General features: G+C 33.7%; 2 protein-coding genes across 4 annotated transcripts; one reads left to right on the forward strand and one right to left on the reverse strand.

Annotated features, from left to right (window-relative positions):
• The first annotated feature begins 6,829 nt into the window (after window positions 1–6,829).
• LOC107898893 (AT-rich interactive domain-containing protein 6) lies at window positions 6,830–11,188 on the forward strand. 2 transcript variants are annotated; one of them, XM_016824462.2, is made up of 13 exons: window positions 6,830–7,022; window positions 7,352–8,031; window positions 8,135–8,174; window positions 8,406–8,458; window positions 8,648–8,693; window positions 8,853–8,945; window positions 9,539–9,661; window positions 9,780–9,831; window positions 9,919–9,994; window positions 10,086–10,167; window positions 10,258–10,308; window positions 10,664–10,756; window positions 10,896–11,188. In XM_016824462.2, the coding sequence occupies exons 2-13, from the start codon at window positions 7,391–7,393 to the stop codon at window positions 10,998–11,000; spliced, it is 1,455 nt and encodes a 484-aa protein (XP_016679951.1). In that variant the 5' UTR covers window positions 6,830–7,022; window positions 7,352–7,390; the 3' UTR covers window positions 11,001–11,188. The 2 variants fall into 2 exon arrangements, with proteins under 2 accessions (XP_016679951.1, XP_016679952.1); XM_016824463.2 differs by having other exon boundaries at window positions 9,539–9,640.
• Window positions 11,189–14,929: 3,741 nt separating this feature from the next.
• Window positions 14,930–19,397, reverse strand: LOC107898894 (cellulose synthase-like protein D4). Of its 2 annotated transcripts, XM_016824465.2 has the most exons (5): window positions 19,247–19,397; window positions 18,701–19,140; window positions 17,917–18,300; window positions 16,289–17,836; window positions 14,930–16,195 (listed from the first exon to the last, which is right to left on the reverse strand). In XM_016824465.2, exons 2-5 carry the CDS (start codon window positions 19,126–19,128, stop codon window positions 15,229–15,231), a joined length of 3,327 nt encoding a protein of 1,108 aa, XP_016679954.1. In that variant the 5' UTR covers window positions 19,129–19,140; window positions 19,247–19,397; the 3' UTR covers window positions 14,930–15,228. The 2 variants fall into 2 exon arrangements, with proteins under 2 accessions (XP_016679954.1, XP_016679953.1); XM_016824464.2 differs by having other exon boundaries at window positions 18,701–19,397.
• Between the last annotated feature and the right edge of the window lie 1,494 nt (window positions 19,398–20,891).

The raw sequence follows: 20,891 nt of genomic DNA on the forward strand, positions 1-20,891 counted from the left end.
TTATTATATTATGAAATAAGTTAAACAAAGACAAATGTATGGCAGTGATTTAATACAAATGTATTGATAAAAGTATATACATTTGTAATAATTATATTAAATTATTAGATAGATATTTATTAGATAAATAATTAAATTATAATATTTTTTTTGTGTGATAAATAAAATAAATGATGACAAATGTATGGTATAGATGATACTGTACATTTATAAATAAAATATATATGTACATTTGTAATATTATTATTTTTTGTTAAATAAATTTTTATTAAATAAATAAGATAATTGAAAAATAAATGGTATAAAATTTATACAAGTGTAATAAAATAAATATGTACAAATGTAATTAAACAATTGGTTTACTTAATATTTAAGCATAAGATATTTTATATTGATATTATATTAATTAATTAGTAATTAAAAAAACAATAAAGCAAAAAAAATAAAGTAAAGTAAGTAATAAAAAGAAAAAAGAAATAAAAGAAGAACAGAAAAGAAACAGAGAACAAAAGGAAAACAGGGAAGAAAAAGTGAAAGAAAAGAAAAGGGGAAAATTGGGATTTTAAAGCTTCAAGTTTAATTGGTAAGCTAAATTTAGCCATTTTCTCTTAATTTTGATGTTTTAGAAGCTTTAAAACAAAGTTTTGTTGAAATTAAGTGGAGGTTATGAAAGTTCATAGGTTTTTGAACATGATTCATGTTGAACAAGTTGTTAAATTAGGGGTTTAATTGATAGAAATTTTAGTTAGAATTGATTAAAGGATCAAATTGTAAAGTGAGCTATAAGTTTTACATAGTTGGGATTAAGTTATAAGAAGTCTTAAATTAGGGTTTAATTATGAATATTGAATAGTTGAGTTAAATATGGCAAGAAATTAAGTAGAAAAGAAGTATGAAATAAGCTAGAAAAGTAAGTGAGCTTAGTTAGAATTAAATTGGGAATAAGTAAGAATTGAATAAAATTTAATTATTATTATTATTATTTTTATAATTTAATGTTGTAATTAATAGTGAAATTAATTATTATTTTCGTAGCTAACAAGGAAAACGAGGTATCGGCATCCAAAGGAAAAGAAAAGATCGTTGAGGAGTAAACGCGTACTCCGGGTTTGTATTACTATAACTTAAACTATTTACTAAATGCTATATTGAAATTGTAATCATGGGACATTTAAAGTAAGGTAAGTAATAATATTTGAAATTAAGTAAGAATATGTGTGAATATTGAATTATATGTGAATTGAAATAATAGATGTTTTGATTTGATTGAATATTTGAAATTGTTGTGGAAATGAATTCAAAATTGGAAAAGTAAAATAATACCCTATTAATTTATCAGACTAGATTGGATACAAATGGCATGCCATAGGATTTGTGATATGATGAGGAGATTTGTAGTTCGGCCGAGAAGATGATTCTGTTATTATATATGCTTCGGTTTATCCGAAGAGGTATCTAATGCCTTATTGGTGTGTTTGGGAGGATATGATATACTGGTGTGTTAAAGAGGATTTATATTATTCCGAATGTGTTAGGTTGGATATTCTCGTGTGTTTGGGTGGAATCCATGTATCTGTCAACGTCTGAGCCTTGTTAATAGGGTAAATAATTGAAATGAAAATTTGAAAATGAGATTAATTGATTTGGCACTATTGAAAAGTACAAGAAAGAACGTACGAATTAAATTATGAATTGAGTTAGCATATGAAAATATATATATACGTGAATTTAAGATTTATGAAGTGATATATAATTATGTATAATTAGTTTAAATGATTTTTTTTAAAAGGCTTATGGTTGATGTTTGTAATTTATTAATATTAAATAGTTTAATTTATAGTAATACTACTGAGTATGAAATACTCAGCGGACGGTTGTTTCCATGCGCAGGTCATTAGAGTTCAAGGTCTGGTTCAGCATCCAGAAAGATCTCGACTCCAACAAAAAAATTTTGGTGATATATTTCTTCCTTTTGTTTAAGTGGCATGTACTAGTGTCACGGGCCGCAGTTCAAAGCCCGTGACCAGCGCACCAAATGCATCCAATGGAGGTCTGTTGCTCAGATGGGGATCATTTGGCCCACAAGAACTGGCCCGATTCAAAGAGATATTGGACAAGCCTGTCAGATTGAAACCCGGTTGGCCCGATAATGAAGAGATGGCAACTTAGGCTAATATGGTAACTAATCTTAGAAGATAGAGGGAATCTTATCTTGTAAAGATTAGATTAGATTTGATAAGGCTTATCTTGTAAATCCCTAAAATTAAGGGATATGGTTAAATCTCATCCGTCGATGTAATTGTATCTTGACCGTCGGTTTTGGGGGAGCTCAACTATAAATAGAGAGCCTCCCCTCATTTGTACTCACTCTGAATTGTTTCATTATTCTTTGTGAATAAGAATTGAGAGTATTTACTCAAACACTTTGCGAGCGCTCTTTCTGTTGTTCTTTTGTAGCTTCTTTTGGCACAACCGCTTCCGCTATATAAATTGGTGCCTTGGAGGAGTTCTAAGGAATCCTCACTTCTGGGCGTAAAGGCTGACTTAGGCGAGTTTGGAGCAAACGGATCGCCTAAGGCCGCACGGTTTGCGAGACGAAAGGTCTAGCCCCGTGACACTAGGTGATTGTACACGAGTCATATATATATATGTAAATATATATGCTAAATGATCTTGGTTGTAAGTAAATGGTTATGATCTTTTGGATGATAAATAAAGTTTAAAGTTATAAATTAGTAAACATAGTATTAAATCTTAAAATGGAATGAAAAATATGAATTAGTTTTTTTTACATGTTAACTTTAATTTTTATAATTAAAGTAGTAAATCAATTTATTAAGTATGATTTAGTAGCGTTCTAAGTATAAAATCTTTGATTGAAACATTGGTATTTGTTTGTTTTGGTTTTAAATTTGCAGGGGTGTTACAAAAGCATTGTTTCATCGACCTCTTGGTAGAAAAGCGAAATTTCAGACTTTCTTTTCCTAACAGATTGGGTTCGACTTTAAGCGTCAATGAGTAAGGATGATCATCTTCCGCCTTATCTCTCTCGTCAGTGGGTATTGCATCACATTCCTTAACCCCCTTGACCCATTCGACCACACCCAAAGTAGAAATTCAACAAATATTCATATTTCAAAGCAAGCCATACCTTTTCTTGACATCCAGTCGATATGAATAATTCCTCTTAATGGTCGTAATCGACAAAACTCTCCTTTAACTTCAGGTCTAATCATTCCTCCAAAAGTCAACCCAATAGTGTGCATAAGATCTTTCTTATCACATTCCAGCAGACATGGACCAATCTTAAGCCAAAATGGAAAAAAAAAAACACAAGACGAATCTTACTCCTCTCGATAGGTTCTACCAGCCGATCAAAGATTATTAGTTGCCTTTTAAATAACCAAGGCCGTCCCTCCATGATAATTTCCATATCATCTTCATTCTCAAATGAGATCAAGAATAAATTTTGCCCTGCTACTTCAATATCAAACTTCTTTCTTATCTTCCATATACTCTTGAGTTGTGCTCGAAAACTATCGAGATTATATGATTTCTTCGTCCAAATAAAGCATAGCAACGCTGACTTATCACTTGGGATGACCAACGAACTTTTCAGAGATAATTGGACAAGTTCTTCTTCGATGAGAGAAATCTCGTCCCTCCCCATTCTAAAAAAAGTCACCACTCTCTTTCAACCCAACCACAACTATCATTGTTTCTCGGGGACACTAAGAGAGAGCACTCTTGACTATTTGAATTATTCTTAACTAATTTCCTTTTTATTCTTGATATAACTTAAAAGAAAACATTTTTTTCTTTGTATTTTCCATCGTTGCCCAATCTTCTCTCCGTCCCCTCCTCCCTTATTAGTATTGTCTCACTTCCCATTTCTTTCTTCTTTCCTTTTGTTTCCCGTGAAGCTTCAAAGGCTAGAACTCTCCTTGGTGATCATGGTGTTGCTTTGGGTGGTTTGTTCCTTATCTTTTCTTGTGATAGAATCGAAGTGGCAGTAACGACGGATGCCATCTTTGATTTCTTGTTGGGCATGTTGACAATGGTTGAATTCTCGATGTTGTTCTAGTGCCAATGGGATAAATTTTTAGTCTAGAAACCGCGTGCTCTTAGGCAATTTTTGAGGTGAAAAATAAAAAAGAAGTTTAGAATTCTGGATTTGAGTTAGGCTTACTTAGACGCAAATCCGATCTGCAGATGAAGTAGGAAAAAGGCGATAGGCGATCATGAAAGTCAGGAGCTCTCCTACGCTAAAAAGGCTTTCCCATCTTTCAAGTGAGAAAAAGGAATAGAACTTGCAATTGAACGACCAGTCATAATCAACCGAGACTAATTCTTAAGCCGAGGATGTAGTCGCTTTTCCAGCAAATAGGGAAGGAAGCCGGTGGGTGTAGACAGATTTTTATAAGAAAGGTTGACTCGAGCTAGCGAAGGAATGGTCTAAGCCCACACGATTTGCAAGACAAAGATATCGAATCTCCGTCGGCGGTTGGTGGCCAAGCTCGTTGTGTTAGGATATAAGGGTTTGGAAAGAAAAGAGCAATTTCAGCGGTATCACTTCTAACTTTCAGTGAAAGAAAGCAAAAGCTGGAACTAAGCACCAAGAAGAAAAAACACTTCTCATCGATTCATGAAAGAAAATGATTTTAACCATGTCCTTTGGTTGTGCTTTAGTGAAAACTGAAATATATTACTTTAATTTTAGGGAAAAAATAAGTCAGATTGGGTCTGTCTCTGTTCATAATAGCTTGATTATAGTATTTGGTTTGTAATTAAGGAATTTTGGTGATGATTACCGAATAACTTAGTGGATGAAGCTTTGATTGCTTGAGCATGGAGAATTTGCTTAGTTCTTCTTCCCTATTGCACAAAAGATCATATCTTTTGCAAGCATTTCCTTTGTAGTCGGAAAATAACCTCACCGGAATCTTGAAATGGCCGCCAGACTTTGAGATTTCTTATGAAAAATTATGAATTTTCTGATGGAAACTAGAAATTTCCAATCACTGAGTTTATGTTGCGAAGAACAAAGAAAATGAAAGAAAGGGAAAAGGAGATAAAAAGGAAAATAGAAACAGAAATGAAGGGAAAATAAAACAAAATGAAATAATGGAAAATTTTAAAAATTATATATTTTTAAAATATAACACCATTTGTCTATTGCAGATTGGTCATCTAGTGCCACATCATTTTCCGGGACGATTTGGGTTAAACTATGGAACTATTCAACCAAATAAGTGCAATTATATACGTGAAATTTTAATTGTAGTTTAAATGTTTACTTAAAATTTTACTGTTGATTTAATCATATCCATTCAAAGAAATAAATACATTATTTATTTAATATTTGATAAATATAATTATTTATGTATGCAATATGTAAATATAAAATGATGTTATATCAATAATTGTGTTAATAATTTAAAAGAATTAGATCAAATTAAAATTTCATGTATAAAATTATACAAAATTAAAATTTATGTATAAAATTATACATTAAACTATAGTTCGTGTATAATTTAATATATATTTTTAAATTACTGGATAATTTTCCCACTTTGGTAAGTTATGGTAAGTTACCATTGCAGGCAACACTCTTACCAAATTCAGAAAAATAATAAAAAATTCAAACACATGTCAAATGTGCCATAAATTGACATTCATTAATTTTATTTGATAATTTTAGTATAATCTGATTTTGAAAATTAAAACATACCAAGTATAATTAGCTACACAGATTTTGTAGATTTTCTTTTAATATTCTTACCATATCTGTTTTTTATATAATGCCTAAAATTATTCATAACTCTTCCTCATGCACTGATAACAATACCGATGTCAATTGAGTTAAGATTCAACCGACACATGTGTTCATTGTATTTGATATTAATAGATAAATGAGTAATGAAATGGATCTCCCAATTTAGTAATAGTATAGATAAATACGAAATAATGAATTCTGGGTTTAATTTTGTTAGATGTATTCAAATTATGAGATAAATTTTCAATTGGTTCATAAATTTAAATGTTTTAATTGAATCCTTAAAATAAAAGTATTGTTCTAATTTGGTCTTTTAAATAGTCTAGTTGTAAGTACGGATGTTAAATGTCAAATTGGATCGACCGTGATTCTGTTTTTCTAAATGCGTACTAATAAATGTATTATAATACTTTAATTTACTGTTTAACGTCAAAGCTGATAGCTAAATTGATATGGTAAGCTTAACTGGAACCATACTTTAATAAAACGATTCAATTGAAACATTTTTAAACTTTATGGGTTAATTTAAAATTTAATTAATTATATTTGGTACAATAAACCCTAATTATTTGAATTTAGAATATATTTAGTTTATTATATAAAAAATATTGTAAAATAATTTAATAATCAATTGAGCCCTCAATCAAAAACAACACTCAATTGAACCTTCAATTGAGAATAAGTAATTAACTAAACCCTCAAAAAGCTCAATTTCTCATGTAAGCTCCTAACCTTCGTTAATTTCGCGTCGTGGCAAAATTTAATAATTTTGCTTTAAAATACATGAAAATTGACTTTTCGAGAGATTAATTAATTACTTATTTTTGATTAAAAACTCAATTAAGTGCTACTTTCTATCGAGGGATCAATTGATTATTGAATTATTTTACCGAGTCTCCTTTATAGAATAAGCTAATATTTTTAATAATGACAAAGACTTGTGTTTTTTAAGAAAAAACTTTGCACATAAATGGGCTTCATATGTTGTTGGAAATGGGCTCAAGCCCATTAAGACTTTGAAGGGTCAATTTCATTTAAATGGTTTGGTTTTAGATAAAAAAAAAGTAAATAACACCGCTCCATCCCTTCAACAGTAGTTCTATTTTTTAATTAGGTCAACAGTTCAATTCTCCCCCTCTTGTATCTTCTCTTTCCTTTTTTTTTTCAATTCAAAACCCAGCTCCAGGCCAAGCCAAGGGTTCAACCTGCAGTTGGGTCTTTAAGGTTGTTCCTTGGAATAAAGACGGTAAGTCATTTTTTTTTGGGTCTGTTTAGGGTTCATTAATGCCATAAATCCCTCTGAGTTTATGTTTTTTAGGATTTTTTTTTCATATTTTTTGCTGGGCTCAAAATAAAAACCCTCTTTTTTTTTACCTAGAAAGCAGGGATGGATGCAAGTATAAGCAAAGTTTTTTTTTAGGTTGTAATATAAATGAGTTAAAAAAAAGGAGTGAATTTTTTTGAGGGTGGTGTTTTGGTTTTTTTATTTAATCTTGTTTTCATTGTCTTTCTGTTTGAAGAAAAGCGTTTGGGTTTATGGGTTTTTCTTATCTTTTCTCCATTTTTGGATTTTAGGAACCTGAGAAGGTGATTGGTGGTGTTAGTGAGGCTGAAATGGATGGTTCAAAACCAGTTATGGAGGAAACAGAAACTGAGGGTCAAGTCCCAATGGAGGCCGAGACTGGAGCTGCTGAAGTTAAAGACCAAGTTCAAGTTGAAGAAGATGTGAGATTGGAGGCTGATCAGCTGGTTGGTGACAACCCAGATTCAGTAGCACAACAGGCCATTGAAGATACTAGCAAAGCTCTCATTGTTGTTGGTGCTCAAAATGAAGAAAAAATGAAGCCTGAAGAGAGTGTTGGTGTTGAAGACAAATCTTTAGCTGAAACTGATACCAAGATGGGAGTTGTTGACCATGACGATGAGGGTGGTGACGGTGGTGTTGGTGGTGGCCCCATTCATTCACATGATAATGGTCTTTATGGAAGCCCCAACTCTGACATGAAACCCCAAGATGATGACCATGGCATTGACAATGGGGAACAGTTAAAGGACTTGTCTACTGAAAGGGAAATGAATATGCAATTAGCAACTGAACTTGGTGATAAAAACCCTAATCTATGCTTTGATAACTCAGGGTCAGACACTGAGGAAGAACAAGCAGCTTTTGTGAAGGAGGTTGAAGCCTTTTACAAGGAGAAGAACCTGGAATTCAAGCACCCTAAGTTTTACAAGGAGGATCTAAATTTACTTAAGTAAGCCTTTCAAAGTTCTAATGTTAATTGCAAACTTGTTTCGTTCTTATTCAAAAATGAAACCTTTGTGGTATAATATAACCTTTCTGTAATTTTTTTACAGGTTATGGAGAGCTGTCATTAAATTAGGTGGCTATGAACAGGTTTGCCTTCAATAGGATAGGATATGAATCTTTTAATTTTCTGTTCTTTTTGTTAAAATGTGGTATTTGCATGACATTGAATTGTAGTTATTCGGGTTTACGCAATTGGAAATATATGATTTGTTTAGTTGCTTTGTTTATTTATGATAATCGAGGAAATTAATACATTTACGGTTAAGAATAAGACAGAGTTATCGACTTGCCTTTTTAACCGTGCTGTGGGCTTTTTAGGTGACCTCATGCAAATTGTGGAGGCAAGTGGGCGAATCATTTAACCCTCCGAAGTAAGGATTAGTCTACTTTCTTGTCGATATCTGTCTTCTAGCTTACAGAGCAATTTCCGTAACTTAACTGCAGAAAGCCTACATCTTCCTCCTATTGAAACTAACTCGTCCAATTTGTTAATGATGTACCTTTATTATGAATAAATTATGTTAATGATGCTCCTTTTATCGTTTGTTCCTTTGGCATAGGACCTGTACTACTGTATCATGGACATTCCGTATCTTTTATGAGAAGGTTTTGCTCTGACTGATGATTTCTTTTCAATTTGAAAACACATACCATGTGATTTAAGGCCACAACCCCGAGCCCTTCTTCTGTCAGCTCTAGTTTTTGTTTTTCCTTTATTTGTTAATTTAAAATGTGGTTCTCTTGTTATTTGGTTCCATCGATTAGGCACTGCTTGAGTATGAAAAGCATAAAATACACGGTGGCATGCTCCCTCATGCAGATACTTCATTTGTTGAGCCTAATGGAGTTGAAGCTCAGGTAAATATGCTTGCCGGTCAACTTCAACATGAATGTTGTTTGTTGTAGCCATGTCTTATGTTTATCCCATTTTCTTTCATGTAATTTTTATGTCTTCCTGCAATGAACTAGTGAGATTTTGGCTATTATATATGCAAGTGTTGTCTTGTTTTCAATAGATAACAACTTACTAGGACATTGTAAATCTTGTAATCAAAATTCTGTAATGAAAATAACCGTTAGTGCCTAAGTTGGTAGGAGAAAGGAATCGAGTAGGTTTATCTCCCTAAAAGGAATGCTTTAATTTTCTCTGTAATACTATATGTAATTATACTTGCATGTTAGTTTTTGAGACAGCTACGTTGATTTGTACGATGATATGATAGACATTATTGTTTTGCACAACATGACAAATTAGATGTTTGGTGGTTGAAACTATGGTCTTAAATGCTTGGTGTCCTTAACATTAATTGTATACTTAACGCGAAATCATATACATGGAAAGAGCTAACATACTAGTCTCTCTTTTCTTGTTAGATTTTTAGTTGACCGGTACATGAATTTGTTACGATATATATATGGTTATGCAATAATTACAATTAATTTTTTTGTAGGCTGGTAGTAATCAAGCTCCTGGGTCAGGTAGGGCAAAGAGAGATGCTGCTGCTCGTGCGATGCGGAGCTGGCATTCTCAACGTGTTCTCGATAACGGTGAGGTCTGTCATCCAATCATCAAGGTTTGTGGAGACCTTCTAAGCTTATATGCATTTACTGTTTTGTTAATCTTTACTCTTTTTCCTTTCTTTCGTCTGCCCTGACCTCACCGTTTTTATGCAATGTTTTTGAATTATCTAGGACAAGACCTCTAGTCCAACGCTCAAAAGTGACAGACAACTTAAAAATTTTGGTATTTCTTATATGCTGGCTTAGCACATGAACCTCTACTACAATGCTAAAAATTGTCTTTATTTATAAGATTCAGTTGTTACCTCAGGTTTATTGAAGCGTAAAAAGCCATCCACTTTGGACTCTGGTGTCCGAGTTTCTCAACTTAAGGCAACTAAATCACAGTTACGAATGCCCGTTACTTATTCCTATTCCCTACTTTTTTTAATAATGTATATGAGACAGTATCTTGACTTTTCAAGATGCCGAAATTAGGCGTTCTTTTGGTAGGTTGGATACTGCGGTTGTTGATGTCGGAGCCCCAGCTGATTGGGTGAAGATTAATGTGCAAAAAACCGTAAGTCTTTCTCTTGTTTACTCTTAGGATAATGTGATTACATAGCTGATTTGCTCTTTATCTGTGATTCTTTCTCTGTGGTCCTCACAGGTTGACTGCTATGAGGTCTATGCTTTGGTTCCCGGGCTTCTTCGTGAGGAGGTTCGTATATCTTTAGATGATTCTCTGTTTTGAGTTTCACGTTTGCTAGTAGTAAAATTGCAGGACTGGAGTAACTGGGAAAAACTTGAGCCCGTCCAGTTAAGCCGATATATCATTAGGTCTACCACTTATGTTGTTAATAGTGATCTTAATGTGCTAAATTTGCATTAGTCTTGCTATTATACGTGCTACCTGAACACAATCCTTTCTGTAAATTTCTGGGTTGCAATTAGCTAATTATGTTAATCTCGAGATCTACTGTTTGGCCAAGATTCTTAATTTAGCACGAACAAGGATCCCCCGTATGTGTTTGATTATCGCTGATGAACTACAGTATTGTTTTTAAATGAACCAGGTGCATGTTCAGTCTGATCCAGCAGGACGTTTGGTTATATCCGGTCAACCAAAGGAACTCAAAAATCCTTGGGGTGTTACACCCTTCAAAAAGGTTTGTCCGAGTTGATCATATTACAACGTACAGTAGGATGCATGATCTGTTTCAATGATTAGGCGGGGTTCATTCACCGCATTTGTTCTTCAGATAGCTGTTTCTGATGTGCACTAACGGTATGTGTGATTGTGTCCAGGTTGTCAGCTTGCCATCTAGAATCGACCCGCACCACACTTCGGCTGTGGTTACCCTGCATGGTCAATTGTTTGTCCGAGTCCCGTTCGAGGCAGCCGATGTGTAAGATGGATTTGTAGGTTTCTTTTTTTTAGCATCTTCACAGTTAGAGATTTCTTTAGTTTGAAATCAACCTGACATCTAATTCAGGAATGCACATGTTTAGCTTTATGTGAATACGACTTCAAAGATTTGGATTGTCTTCCGTTGCTTGACCTGTTTGATAGTAAACAATGGCAAGTCAAATGTTGGCCATCTCTCATCACCTTCCTTAAAATGTTGGCAAATTTTGGGTGATTTCGGGTTTAGATCATTTTGTTTTCATATTATTTTGGGTTTGGATTAGTTCGAGTTTGGCTCATTCGGGTTAATTCGGGTTGGCTTGCTGGTCAAATTTGAGAGATTATGATATATATCTAAATCATATGTGGCATCATAGCATTATGATAAGTTGTCATTTCATCTATTTTAAATATATTTTTCAAGTTAAAAAAATAATTTTATTTAAAATTATTTAATTTCATTTTATTAATAGAAAATTTATTAGGGTCTAGAGTATTAATTATACGCTTGTAATTACAAAAAAAAAAATTGTAGTTCTTTATATTCTTTGATTGACGGAGTGTAATTAGATCGTAAATTTTTTTGTTATCTTTCACAGTAAAAAATATTAATTATTATAAAAAGTTATTAATATGATAAAAATAAACAAAAATTAAATTATTAATGTATTATTAATATAAAAAAGTTGTTGATAATATAATTATTAATAAAAATAAGAAAATACGTATTATATGCAATTTTATCTAATTGTTTTAGTGCATATTTGATGAGTCGTTTTGTTTTTAATATTTAACATATGCTTCTTATTGTTACTTGTTGGTCTTTAACGAACAAATCATTATCTGAATTTGAATATGCATTATTAAAATTATTAAGATTTTTTTTTCATGTATTTTTCAAAGTATGATTCAAGTTATGAAAAATGTAACATGTTAGTATGATTCAACATTATTTTTTTTCTTATATTAAGGTGATGTTAATATGTAAAATAATTTTTTAGAGCAACAAATGTCTTCACCACATTTCAAAGCATTGTATGTTTTAAATTAAAGAGTTCACGAGTTGTCTACGGTGATTGTGTCTGGAATCATTCTCTCAAATGATATCATACATCACGATATGCTGCAAGAAATTTTTTGTATGCATAATTAGCATCGACTTTATAATATTGGGTTTCAAAGTCCAAATAGTCTAACTTTAATTATATAAATTTTTATAATGAAACTTATGTTAACTTATATCCTTTTATTACAATACGTAAATTAAATAAACTTAATATAAATTTTTACAATATATAACTTTCATAAAAAAAGTGTTATAAATTATCTAATAACTTTCACAATATTTTTATAAATAACATAATATTTTATCACAACTTTAGAAAATTATCTTTTATAAATAAGTTATGGAAAAAAAAACTATGTATATTTTTATGAATAAGTATATTATTTTTATAATGTATAGCATGGACTAGACTTGTCCATGGGCAGGGCGGCCCGAGCCGGCCCGACAGCCCGCCCGAAATATGGGAGGGTTCGGGTAAAAATATAGGCCCGAAATATGGGCTTGGGCAAAAAAACGAGGCCCGTTTAAAAAATGGGCCGGGCTCGGGCTCAACTTTTTTGGCCCGGGCCCGGCCCGGCCCAATTATAATAAATATATATTTTTTATTTTTATTTTTTAATTTTAAAATACTTTAAAAATATTTTTATTTTTTTTATTTTTAAAATATTTTTTTTGTGTTTATTAAAAATCGGGCCGGGCTGGGCCGGGCTCGGGCTTATTATTTTTTCCCGGGCCGGGCATGGGTAAAATTTCAGGCCCATATTTCAGGCCGGGCCGAGCCCGGGCCTAAGAGTCGGGCCAAAAATTTTTTTCGGGCCCGACCCGAACCCGGCCCATGGACAGGTCTAGCATGGACACATAAATAAGTTATGTTTATACTTATTAATCACAAGTTTATATAATAAATATATCATGACACTTGTATAACATGTAAATTATTTTTTATAATAAATTTTTTAGCCATAACTTTTAAAGAAATTTAGGATTTAAATGATATAATTTTTTATTATATAACTTTATAAAATACACATTATTTTTATAATATAATCTTTTAGGATTTGTAATATAATAATATTTAGGCCATAACCATCCAAAACACTTATGTGTGCTCGTGCTTATAATATAATTTTTATAACTTGTATAAAAATAATATTTTTAAAAATAATTTAATTATAAGTTTTAATCACATCTGTCTTTTTTGACACGAGAGGGATTCTAGTTGTAAGATATCTAATGACACCGTCGCTGGAATTGAGATCTCATTCAAAGAGAAAGATATCAAATATCGGGAGTTCCTTTTTGTATATTATATGGTGGATGATTCGATCCGCAAGGATCATGATTGGGAATTGTTTGATCATGCTCAATTTCATATGTGGCAATTCCGCCAAGATCTCTTCATTAGTTGCGGGAAGAATCCACACAAATCGGATTTTTTGAGAAACATATCGAGAGAGAACTGGATTTGGTTAGACAATGTATGGTTGGTAAACAGGGATTGATTTTTTAGCAAGGTACGGAATGTATCGTCAAATATTCAATATGATTCCACAAGATCTAGTTTTGTTCAAGTAACAAATTCTCACCAATTGAAAGGATCTTCTGATTAATCTAGAGATCGTGTCGATTCCATTAGTAATGAGGATTCAGAATATTACACATTAATCAATCAAAGAGAGGTTCAACAACTAAAAGAAAGACCGATTCTTTGGGATCCTTCCTGTCTTCAAATGGAACGAACGGAGATAGAATTAGACCGATTCCCTAAGTGCCTTTTTGAATATTTCTCAATGCCCTGGCTATTCATAGAACGTGAGAAGCGGATGAATAATCATTTGCTTCAAAAGAAATCGAAGAATTTCTTAGGAATCTTACAAGATCCATTTATTCTTTTTTCTGATAGATGGTCAGAACTTCATCTGAGTTTGAATCCTACTGAGAGGTTCAAAAGAAAGAACAAGATGTTTCTTTTGTCCCTTCCAAGCAATTGGAAAATAAAGAAATAGTTAATATATTCAAGACAATTACGTATTTACAAAATACCGTCTCAATTCATCTTATTTCATCAAATCCAGGATGTAATATGGTTCCGAAGGATGAACTGGACAGTTCCAATAAGATTTCATTCTTGAACAAAAAATTATTTTTTGATTTATTTCATCTATTGCATGACCAGAATAGGGGGATACAAGTTTCACCACGATTTTGAATCAGAAGAGAGATTTCAAGAAATGGAAGATCTATTTACTCTATCAATAATCGAGCTGGATTTAGTGTATTATAAGGGATTTGCCTTTTCTATTGATTCATACGGATTAGATAAAAAACAATTCCTGAATGAGGTATTCAACTCTAGGGATAAATCGAAAAGAAATCTTTATCGGCTCTACCTCCTATTTTTTATGAAGAAAATGAATCTTTTTATCAGAGGATCAGAAGAAAATGAATCTTTTTATCGAAGGATCAGAAAAAAAAGGGTCCTATTCTCCTGTGGGAATGATTTGGAAGATCCAAAACAAAAAATAGTGGTATTTGCTAGCAACAACATAATGGAGGCAGTCAATCAAGATAGATTGATCCGAAATCTGATTCAAATCCAATATATCACCTATGGGTACATAAGAAATGTATTGAATCAATTCTTTTGAATGAAACGATCCGATCGCAACTTCGAATATGGAATTCAAAAGAATCAAATTGGAAATGATACTTTGAATCATAGAACTATAATGAAATATATTATCAACCAACATTTATCGAATTTGAAAAAGAGTCTGAAGAAATTGTTCAATCCTCTTATTTTGATTTCTCCGACCGAGAAATCCATGAATCGGGATCCTAATGCATATAGATACAAATGGTCCAATAGGAGCAAGAATTTCCAGGAGCATTTGGAACATATGAACATATAGATACATATGAATTTCCAGGGTCCAATGCTTATTCCTCAAATTATCCCCAGAAAATCTATTGAAAAGAAAAAAAAAAGAAAAAGAATCATATGAATTTTTTTGGCACAAAAAGAAAATCAGTTTATCATTCTTTTACCAGTATGCATGTTGTACACTTTTGGCAATATGGTCAAACAATGGTGTCTCTAGAAAAAAAATAAATGTATACAAAAAAAAAAACCCTGCAAAACATGAGAAATGTGAAGCGTTTTGCAATTAAGGGAATACAAAACCAGCACCGGTACCGGTGGCTCCGAGGTTTCCGAGTGCTCCTGGGTTTATAGCGAGCCATAACAAGGAAATAATAATGGCGATAAGACCAGCCCAAACGAAAACAATGGTGGGTGTTTTTCTTCGTCGACCCATTAACCCTTTAAGGAAAGGATATAAATGAGCTAAAACCCAAAAAGCAAAGAAAGCTCCTCCGATGAACATATTCCATTGTCCGGTACCGAAAAGTGTTCTCGCAAAAGCAATCATAAGAGCAATGATATTGACCATGGCGATAACAATAGGTGGAATCATTAATGAAGTCCATTTCACTAAGTATAAATCTGCATATATATCATCTTCATCCTCACTTGCTGATTTTGCTGTTAATGTAAATGAGATTTCAATACCTGCAATTACTTTCAAAAGACCTTGAATACATGCAGCGAAATGAGAACTGGTTCCTGATATGAGCCAAAACTGTTCATTTCTCCACCAATCTTCAAGTGAAATCTGAGCCCATCTTACCTCGAGGAGTGCTAAACCTATGAGGCAAAATGTGATAATCATAAGGTAAATCAAAAAAAAGAGGTTTAATTGTTTCACGATGAACTGGCCGGAGATTAGTGAAAGTGCGGGGAGGAAACAATAAACGATGAGGAAAAATGATGTGAATGGGTAAATGCCGACGTTTAGGTAAGCTAAACGTTGGAGGAATTTGAGCTTGCGAGTAGCGAGGAGGGCGTTGTTTCTTGAGAAGAATATCTCGACGGAGCCTGTTGCCCATCGGAGCACTTGGTGAAGACGATCGGTAAGGTTGATCGGAGCTGACCCACGGAATGCGTCACGTTTGGTTATGCAATATACTGATCGCCACCCACGGTTGTGCATACGGAACCCCGTCACCACATCTTCCGTCACTGAGCCGTAAATCCACCCTACTCGTTCCCCCCATTCTGTCTTGTCCTCGTACCTTATCGGAAACAAAAAACAATACGAATTATTTAAATTAGACGATTTTTTTAAAGAAAATTGATGAACGTACAACCAGCAAGAAATGACATACCAGCAAGAAATGACGGAAACAGCTTCGGCAACAGTGACAGCATCGAGTGGTTCACGAGGTACCCTAAGAGCACCGGGAGGTCGTCCAAATTTAATAGCCGGATGATCGGCAATAGGTCGACCTTGGAACTCACAAACCGGGATAGACTCCGCCAACATCGTTGAATTCCCGAATCGCTTCGGCAACAGATTTACATCCAGGTCAGGGTCCAGATCACTGGTCGTTAATGGCTGCGTTTCATTCTCTTTAGCTTGCGTCAATTTATCAGGATTTGGAGGAGGAAATGCATACAAAGCAAATCGCCTAAACATACAACCAGTTCCCACGTAAACCGGTCCTTGTACACCATCAAGTGCTCTCATATTACCATCGAAAAACACCGTGTTGTGATTGGCGTAACGATCAGAAGGATCGATCCCCTCAAATCTTTGAGGGAATTGAATGTAACAAATATCTTCACCGCCTCGATCCATCATAAAACACATCCCTTCTCGAATAGCTTTACAATTGTTTATGTAATGATCACAATCGAGGTTAAGGATGAACGCACCGTTCGATAAGATCGCAGATGCTCGAACCAACGCGTTCATGGCACCGGCTTTCTTGTTGTGATCATATCCCGGTCTTTTCTCTCTCGAGACGTAAACGAGCATCGGGAGTCTTATATCGACGTCGGTGAAATCAATGAGCTTATCTTCGCCATTGCCGGTAAGTGGATCATGGCTCGGTGGTTTCAACATGACTTGTAAAATCCCTGCATGGTCACCCTTAGAGTGTTCACTGGTTCCAACGGCCCAAGTTCCAGGCCAATGTGTACCATCAGCCATCCATGTTGCCTTTTGGATCTTAGGTTTCTCCATAGGGTCAGCTCCTGTTTCCCTAAGGTGTTTTAGCATTTTCATTTCTTCCCTTGCATTGAATGCTTCGGATCGTCTTCGAATCGAGTCGGGGAGTCCATTGATCCTAACTTTAAACTCATCGTACTCCCTTCTCACTCTCCTTCGATCTTTTACGAAGTCAGACCGACTCTTATTCTTAGTCGGATCGATTTTTAAGTTGAAGTAGGCATCAGGGTTCCTCGGCTCGATATTGTGTTTCCGACAGAATGGAACCCATAAATCAGCGAAACTTGCAGCTTCCGCCATCGCTTCGAAGGTGAGGAGGGCGCCACCATCGTCGGAGGTATAACACGCTACTTTTTCGACAGGGTAATCAACCGCTAAAATAGAAAGGATAGTGTTTGCAGTGGTAAGTGGGGGTTCCTTCTCCGGATCGGCAGTCGATACAAACAAGTCTATGCCCGGGAGATCTGATCGTCCTGTTGGATTTGACGGTGACGGTAAATCAAACTTCTCTCGAAGAACCTCGAGATCTGTCGTACGATTTACCGGACATATTTTAGGAATTTGATCAAGGATCCAAGAGAAAGCAAACCATACTTCACATACGATTGACATTGTCCATAACCATATAGCATCATCATTTGGATTCGTAATTCTCCAATGTAGGAAAAAGCCCAACACCACCAATCGAACGAAAACCAATAACCTACGTTAAAACAAACCTGTTCCATTTATTTCATATTTCGAACAAGCAAATTTCGAGTCGAAAATAAGAAAAACTCGAACCTGTAAGGGCTAAGGATGGCAGAATCGATTGGGATCTTACGACTTATGGGCTTCCATGGCTTATCATTGTTCTCAATGTCACCTTGGAGTCTTTCATCACCATCATCACCACCATACATATCATCACGAAAAGCATTACCATATCCATAAGTACCACTTGTTTCAAACAACCATCGGTTGTGATCAAAGTCTCCCCCTTGATTCCTTTTCATCATTGACATGTTATTAGGATCTCTTTTACCATTCGGAGCCGGCAATTTCAACGTTCCGTTCGAGTATTCTATCTCATCATCGTAATCCCCGACCTTGTATGGTTCCTTACAACCCGGGCAGAGACCCTTGTCCTTTTGAGCATCCATGTAACAATCTCTGCATATTTTGAACCTAGAAAAAACCAATGCAACAATAGTAGTCTCAATTCCTTGTATGTATCATGTATGTAGGTATATAGGTAACAATACTATGGAAGCTCGTATATTAAGAGTCAAATTGCATTTTATTTTTTTTATTAAAAAAATGAGCAAATTAATCTATATATATTAGACCAAAAAACAAATGAGCCATTTTTATTAAACATTAGCGTGTTTGACAGAATAATTAAATAGTTACACATGGTATGCCACATATATCTCATACTGATGTATAAAGACCAGTTAAAAATGAATGAAATTTTTAATAGAATTCGTTTATTCTTTAATCTAACATATAGAGATTAATTTATTCAATTTTTCAATAAACGAGACAAAATACATATCAACTACCATGAATATGTGTATGTATGTACCTGCATACACAAGGCATTACGTCATTTCCACGTTCATCTTTCATGACTTTGCCATCACATGCAGCCATAGCGCAAGAGGCACCCTTTGCACCCGCCATTTGAGGGTGAGTCACCTCGGAGTCGATCACTTTATCCATTAAATGAGCTCGAGTCACGCTGTTGAACCCGCCGGTGAACAACGAGTTCGAAACGTACTGTTCTTCGGCTTTGGCGGCCATCGAGTTATCCATCGGTTGGTTATCGGGTGTAGGAGGGATATGCACGGTGTAGTTCATGTAATCCCCCGACATCTCCCCGGACATATCAATGTCATCCCTCGACAAACTAACGTACCGTCCGCTGGATGTCCGCCGAGCGAACTTCACTTGTTGTCCAGTCGAATTACGTGAACCACCTTGAGCATTGTTGGCACCGCCGGGACTACGCATTCCTTTCTTCGACTGTTGGGACGTTAGGGACGTCGCCATGCACGATTAAAACTTAAAAAAAACAAAATAAAGCAGAAGGACCAAAATGACAAAAAGAAACAGAAAGAGAAAAAATTACCTTTCCCTTGTCAATGTTATTGAAAGTAATGATCTCTTCACCATAGCATTAATGTTTTCCAGGATTTTATTGAAACTGGAAAAACTTTTGCCTGAGCTTAGAGATTATGACAGGGAAAGGTAAAAGGGGGAGGTTGTTGTGTAAGGAAGAAGGGACCGAATTGTGGCCATTGATCAACTTATTACATTTCTACTAGTATGTCCACCATTGTTGGGGACCAAATTGGAATTCTATTTTGGGTATGATGGATTGATGATCGGAGACCAAGTCCTAGGCTAGGGTAGTTTTTATATTTAATGGTCTGTCTTTAACAGGTTTTATGGAGATTTTCACGTTAATGGATGTTATTTGTCTTTGAAGACTTTGGTCCCTTTTATGATCTGTATTAAATTTTGCCTCCGCAATTCCTCGTTTATTTTGTAAACGTTTCACTAAAATATTTCTAAAAAATAATTTTAAAAAAATGGCTTAATTTTTTAGAAAAATTAATATTTTTTAGTATTTGGATGAATTTATTTAAAATATTTTATAAAAGATGTTTTTAATGAAACAAACATATGATAAGTAGTAATTGATTACAAAGTGATGTTAAGGTGAAATAATAGTAAATAATGAATCTTCATGATGTTAAGGATTAAATTGTAAACTTTGTAAAATTTATAATTGAAACAAGAGAAGTAATATGCATGAAAACTTGTTACGAAATAAGATATTATAATGAATTATTCGATTAAATTGTTTATATGGTGAAAAATAAATTACATGGCAATAGGGACTAAATTGAAAAATATTCAAAAATATAAGAGTGAAGCAATTTAATATGTGAATAATGAAATTATGATAAAAGTTTAATGAATGTGTTATGAGATGATGAAATATACATAAAGTATTGTAAAAGTGAAATTATAGAAAAATATTGAATTTTTATAATGATAAGGACTAAATTGTTAAACTTGAGAAAATATGTGGATGAAATAATAGAGTGAAATTCATAGAAATTTGATATGTGAAACAAGATATTAAGATAAATTATGTGATTAAAGTGTAACAAGAAAGAAAATTGATTTAATATGATTAATTAATGAATATTAAACTTTTATGACAAAAAGGGACTAAATTGAAAAGTTATGGAAGTTAAAAGTTATGGAAGTTAATAAGAAAATGTTTAATAAGTGAAGAATGTAGTAGAGAATGTAACATCCTGGTGCTTTGACCTGATGTTCGGGTTGAGTATGGGGATATTACAGTGAACAGAGCCTTATCAGTTTGGAAAATGTCTTACGAAAAATATTTTGGTACGACGTTTTACAGGAATAAGGGGATAATTTTACGTTGTTTGGAAAACTTTTTACGTTTTCCATCCTATTTTACATGAAACAGACATCGGAAAAGGCTAAAAATATTTTCCGTAAAAGTTTTTCAGTTGAAACAAACGGATAGTATTTTTAGTAATTTTAAGGTTAAAAAAATTATTTTCTATAATATAATTTTTGGCCCTTGAACTTGGCAACTAAATTCACTTTAATACTTGTATTTTTTTTATCCACTTTGATAGCTAAACTTGGCAACTAGATATATTTTTGATTCTTGAACCTGAAAAAGATAAAAGTTTGATAATGTGACACTATGGGATTGTGTCACAGAG

The sequence above is a fragment of the Gossypium hirsutum genome, chromosome D04, assembly GCF_007990345.1.
Source record: "Gossypium hirsutum isolate 1008001.06 chromosome D04, Gossypium_hirsutum_v2.1, whole genome shotgun sequence".
Taxonomy (NCBI): domain Eukaryota; kingdom Viridiplantae; phylum Streptophyta; class Magnoliopsida; order Malvales; family Malvaceae; genus Gossypium; species Gossypium hirsutum.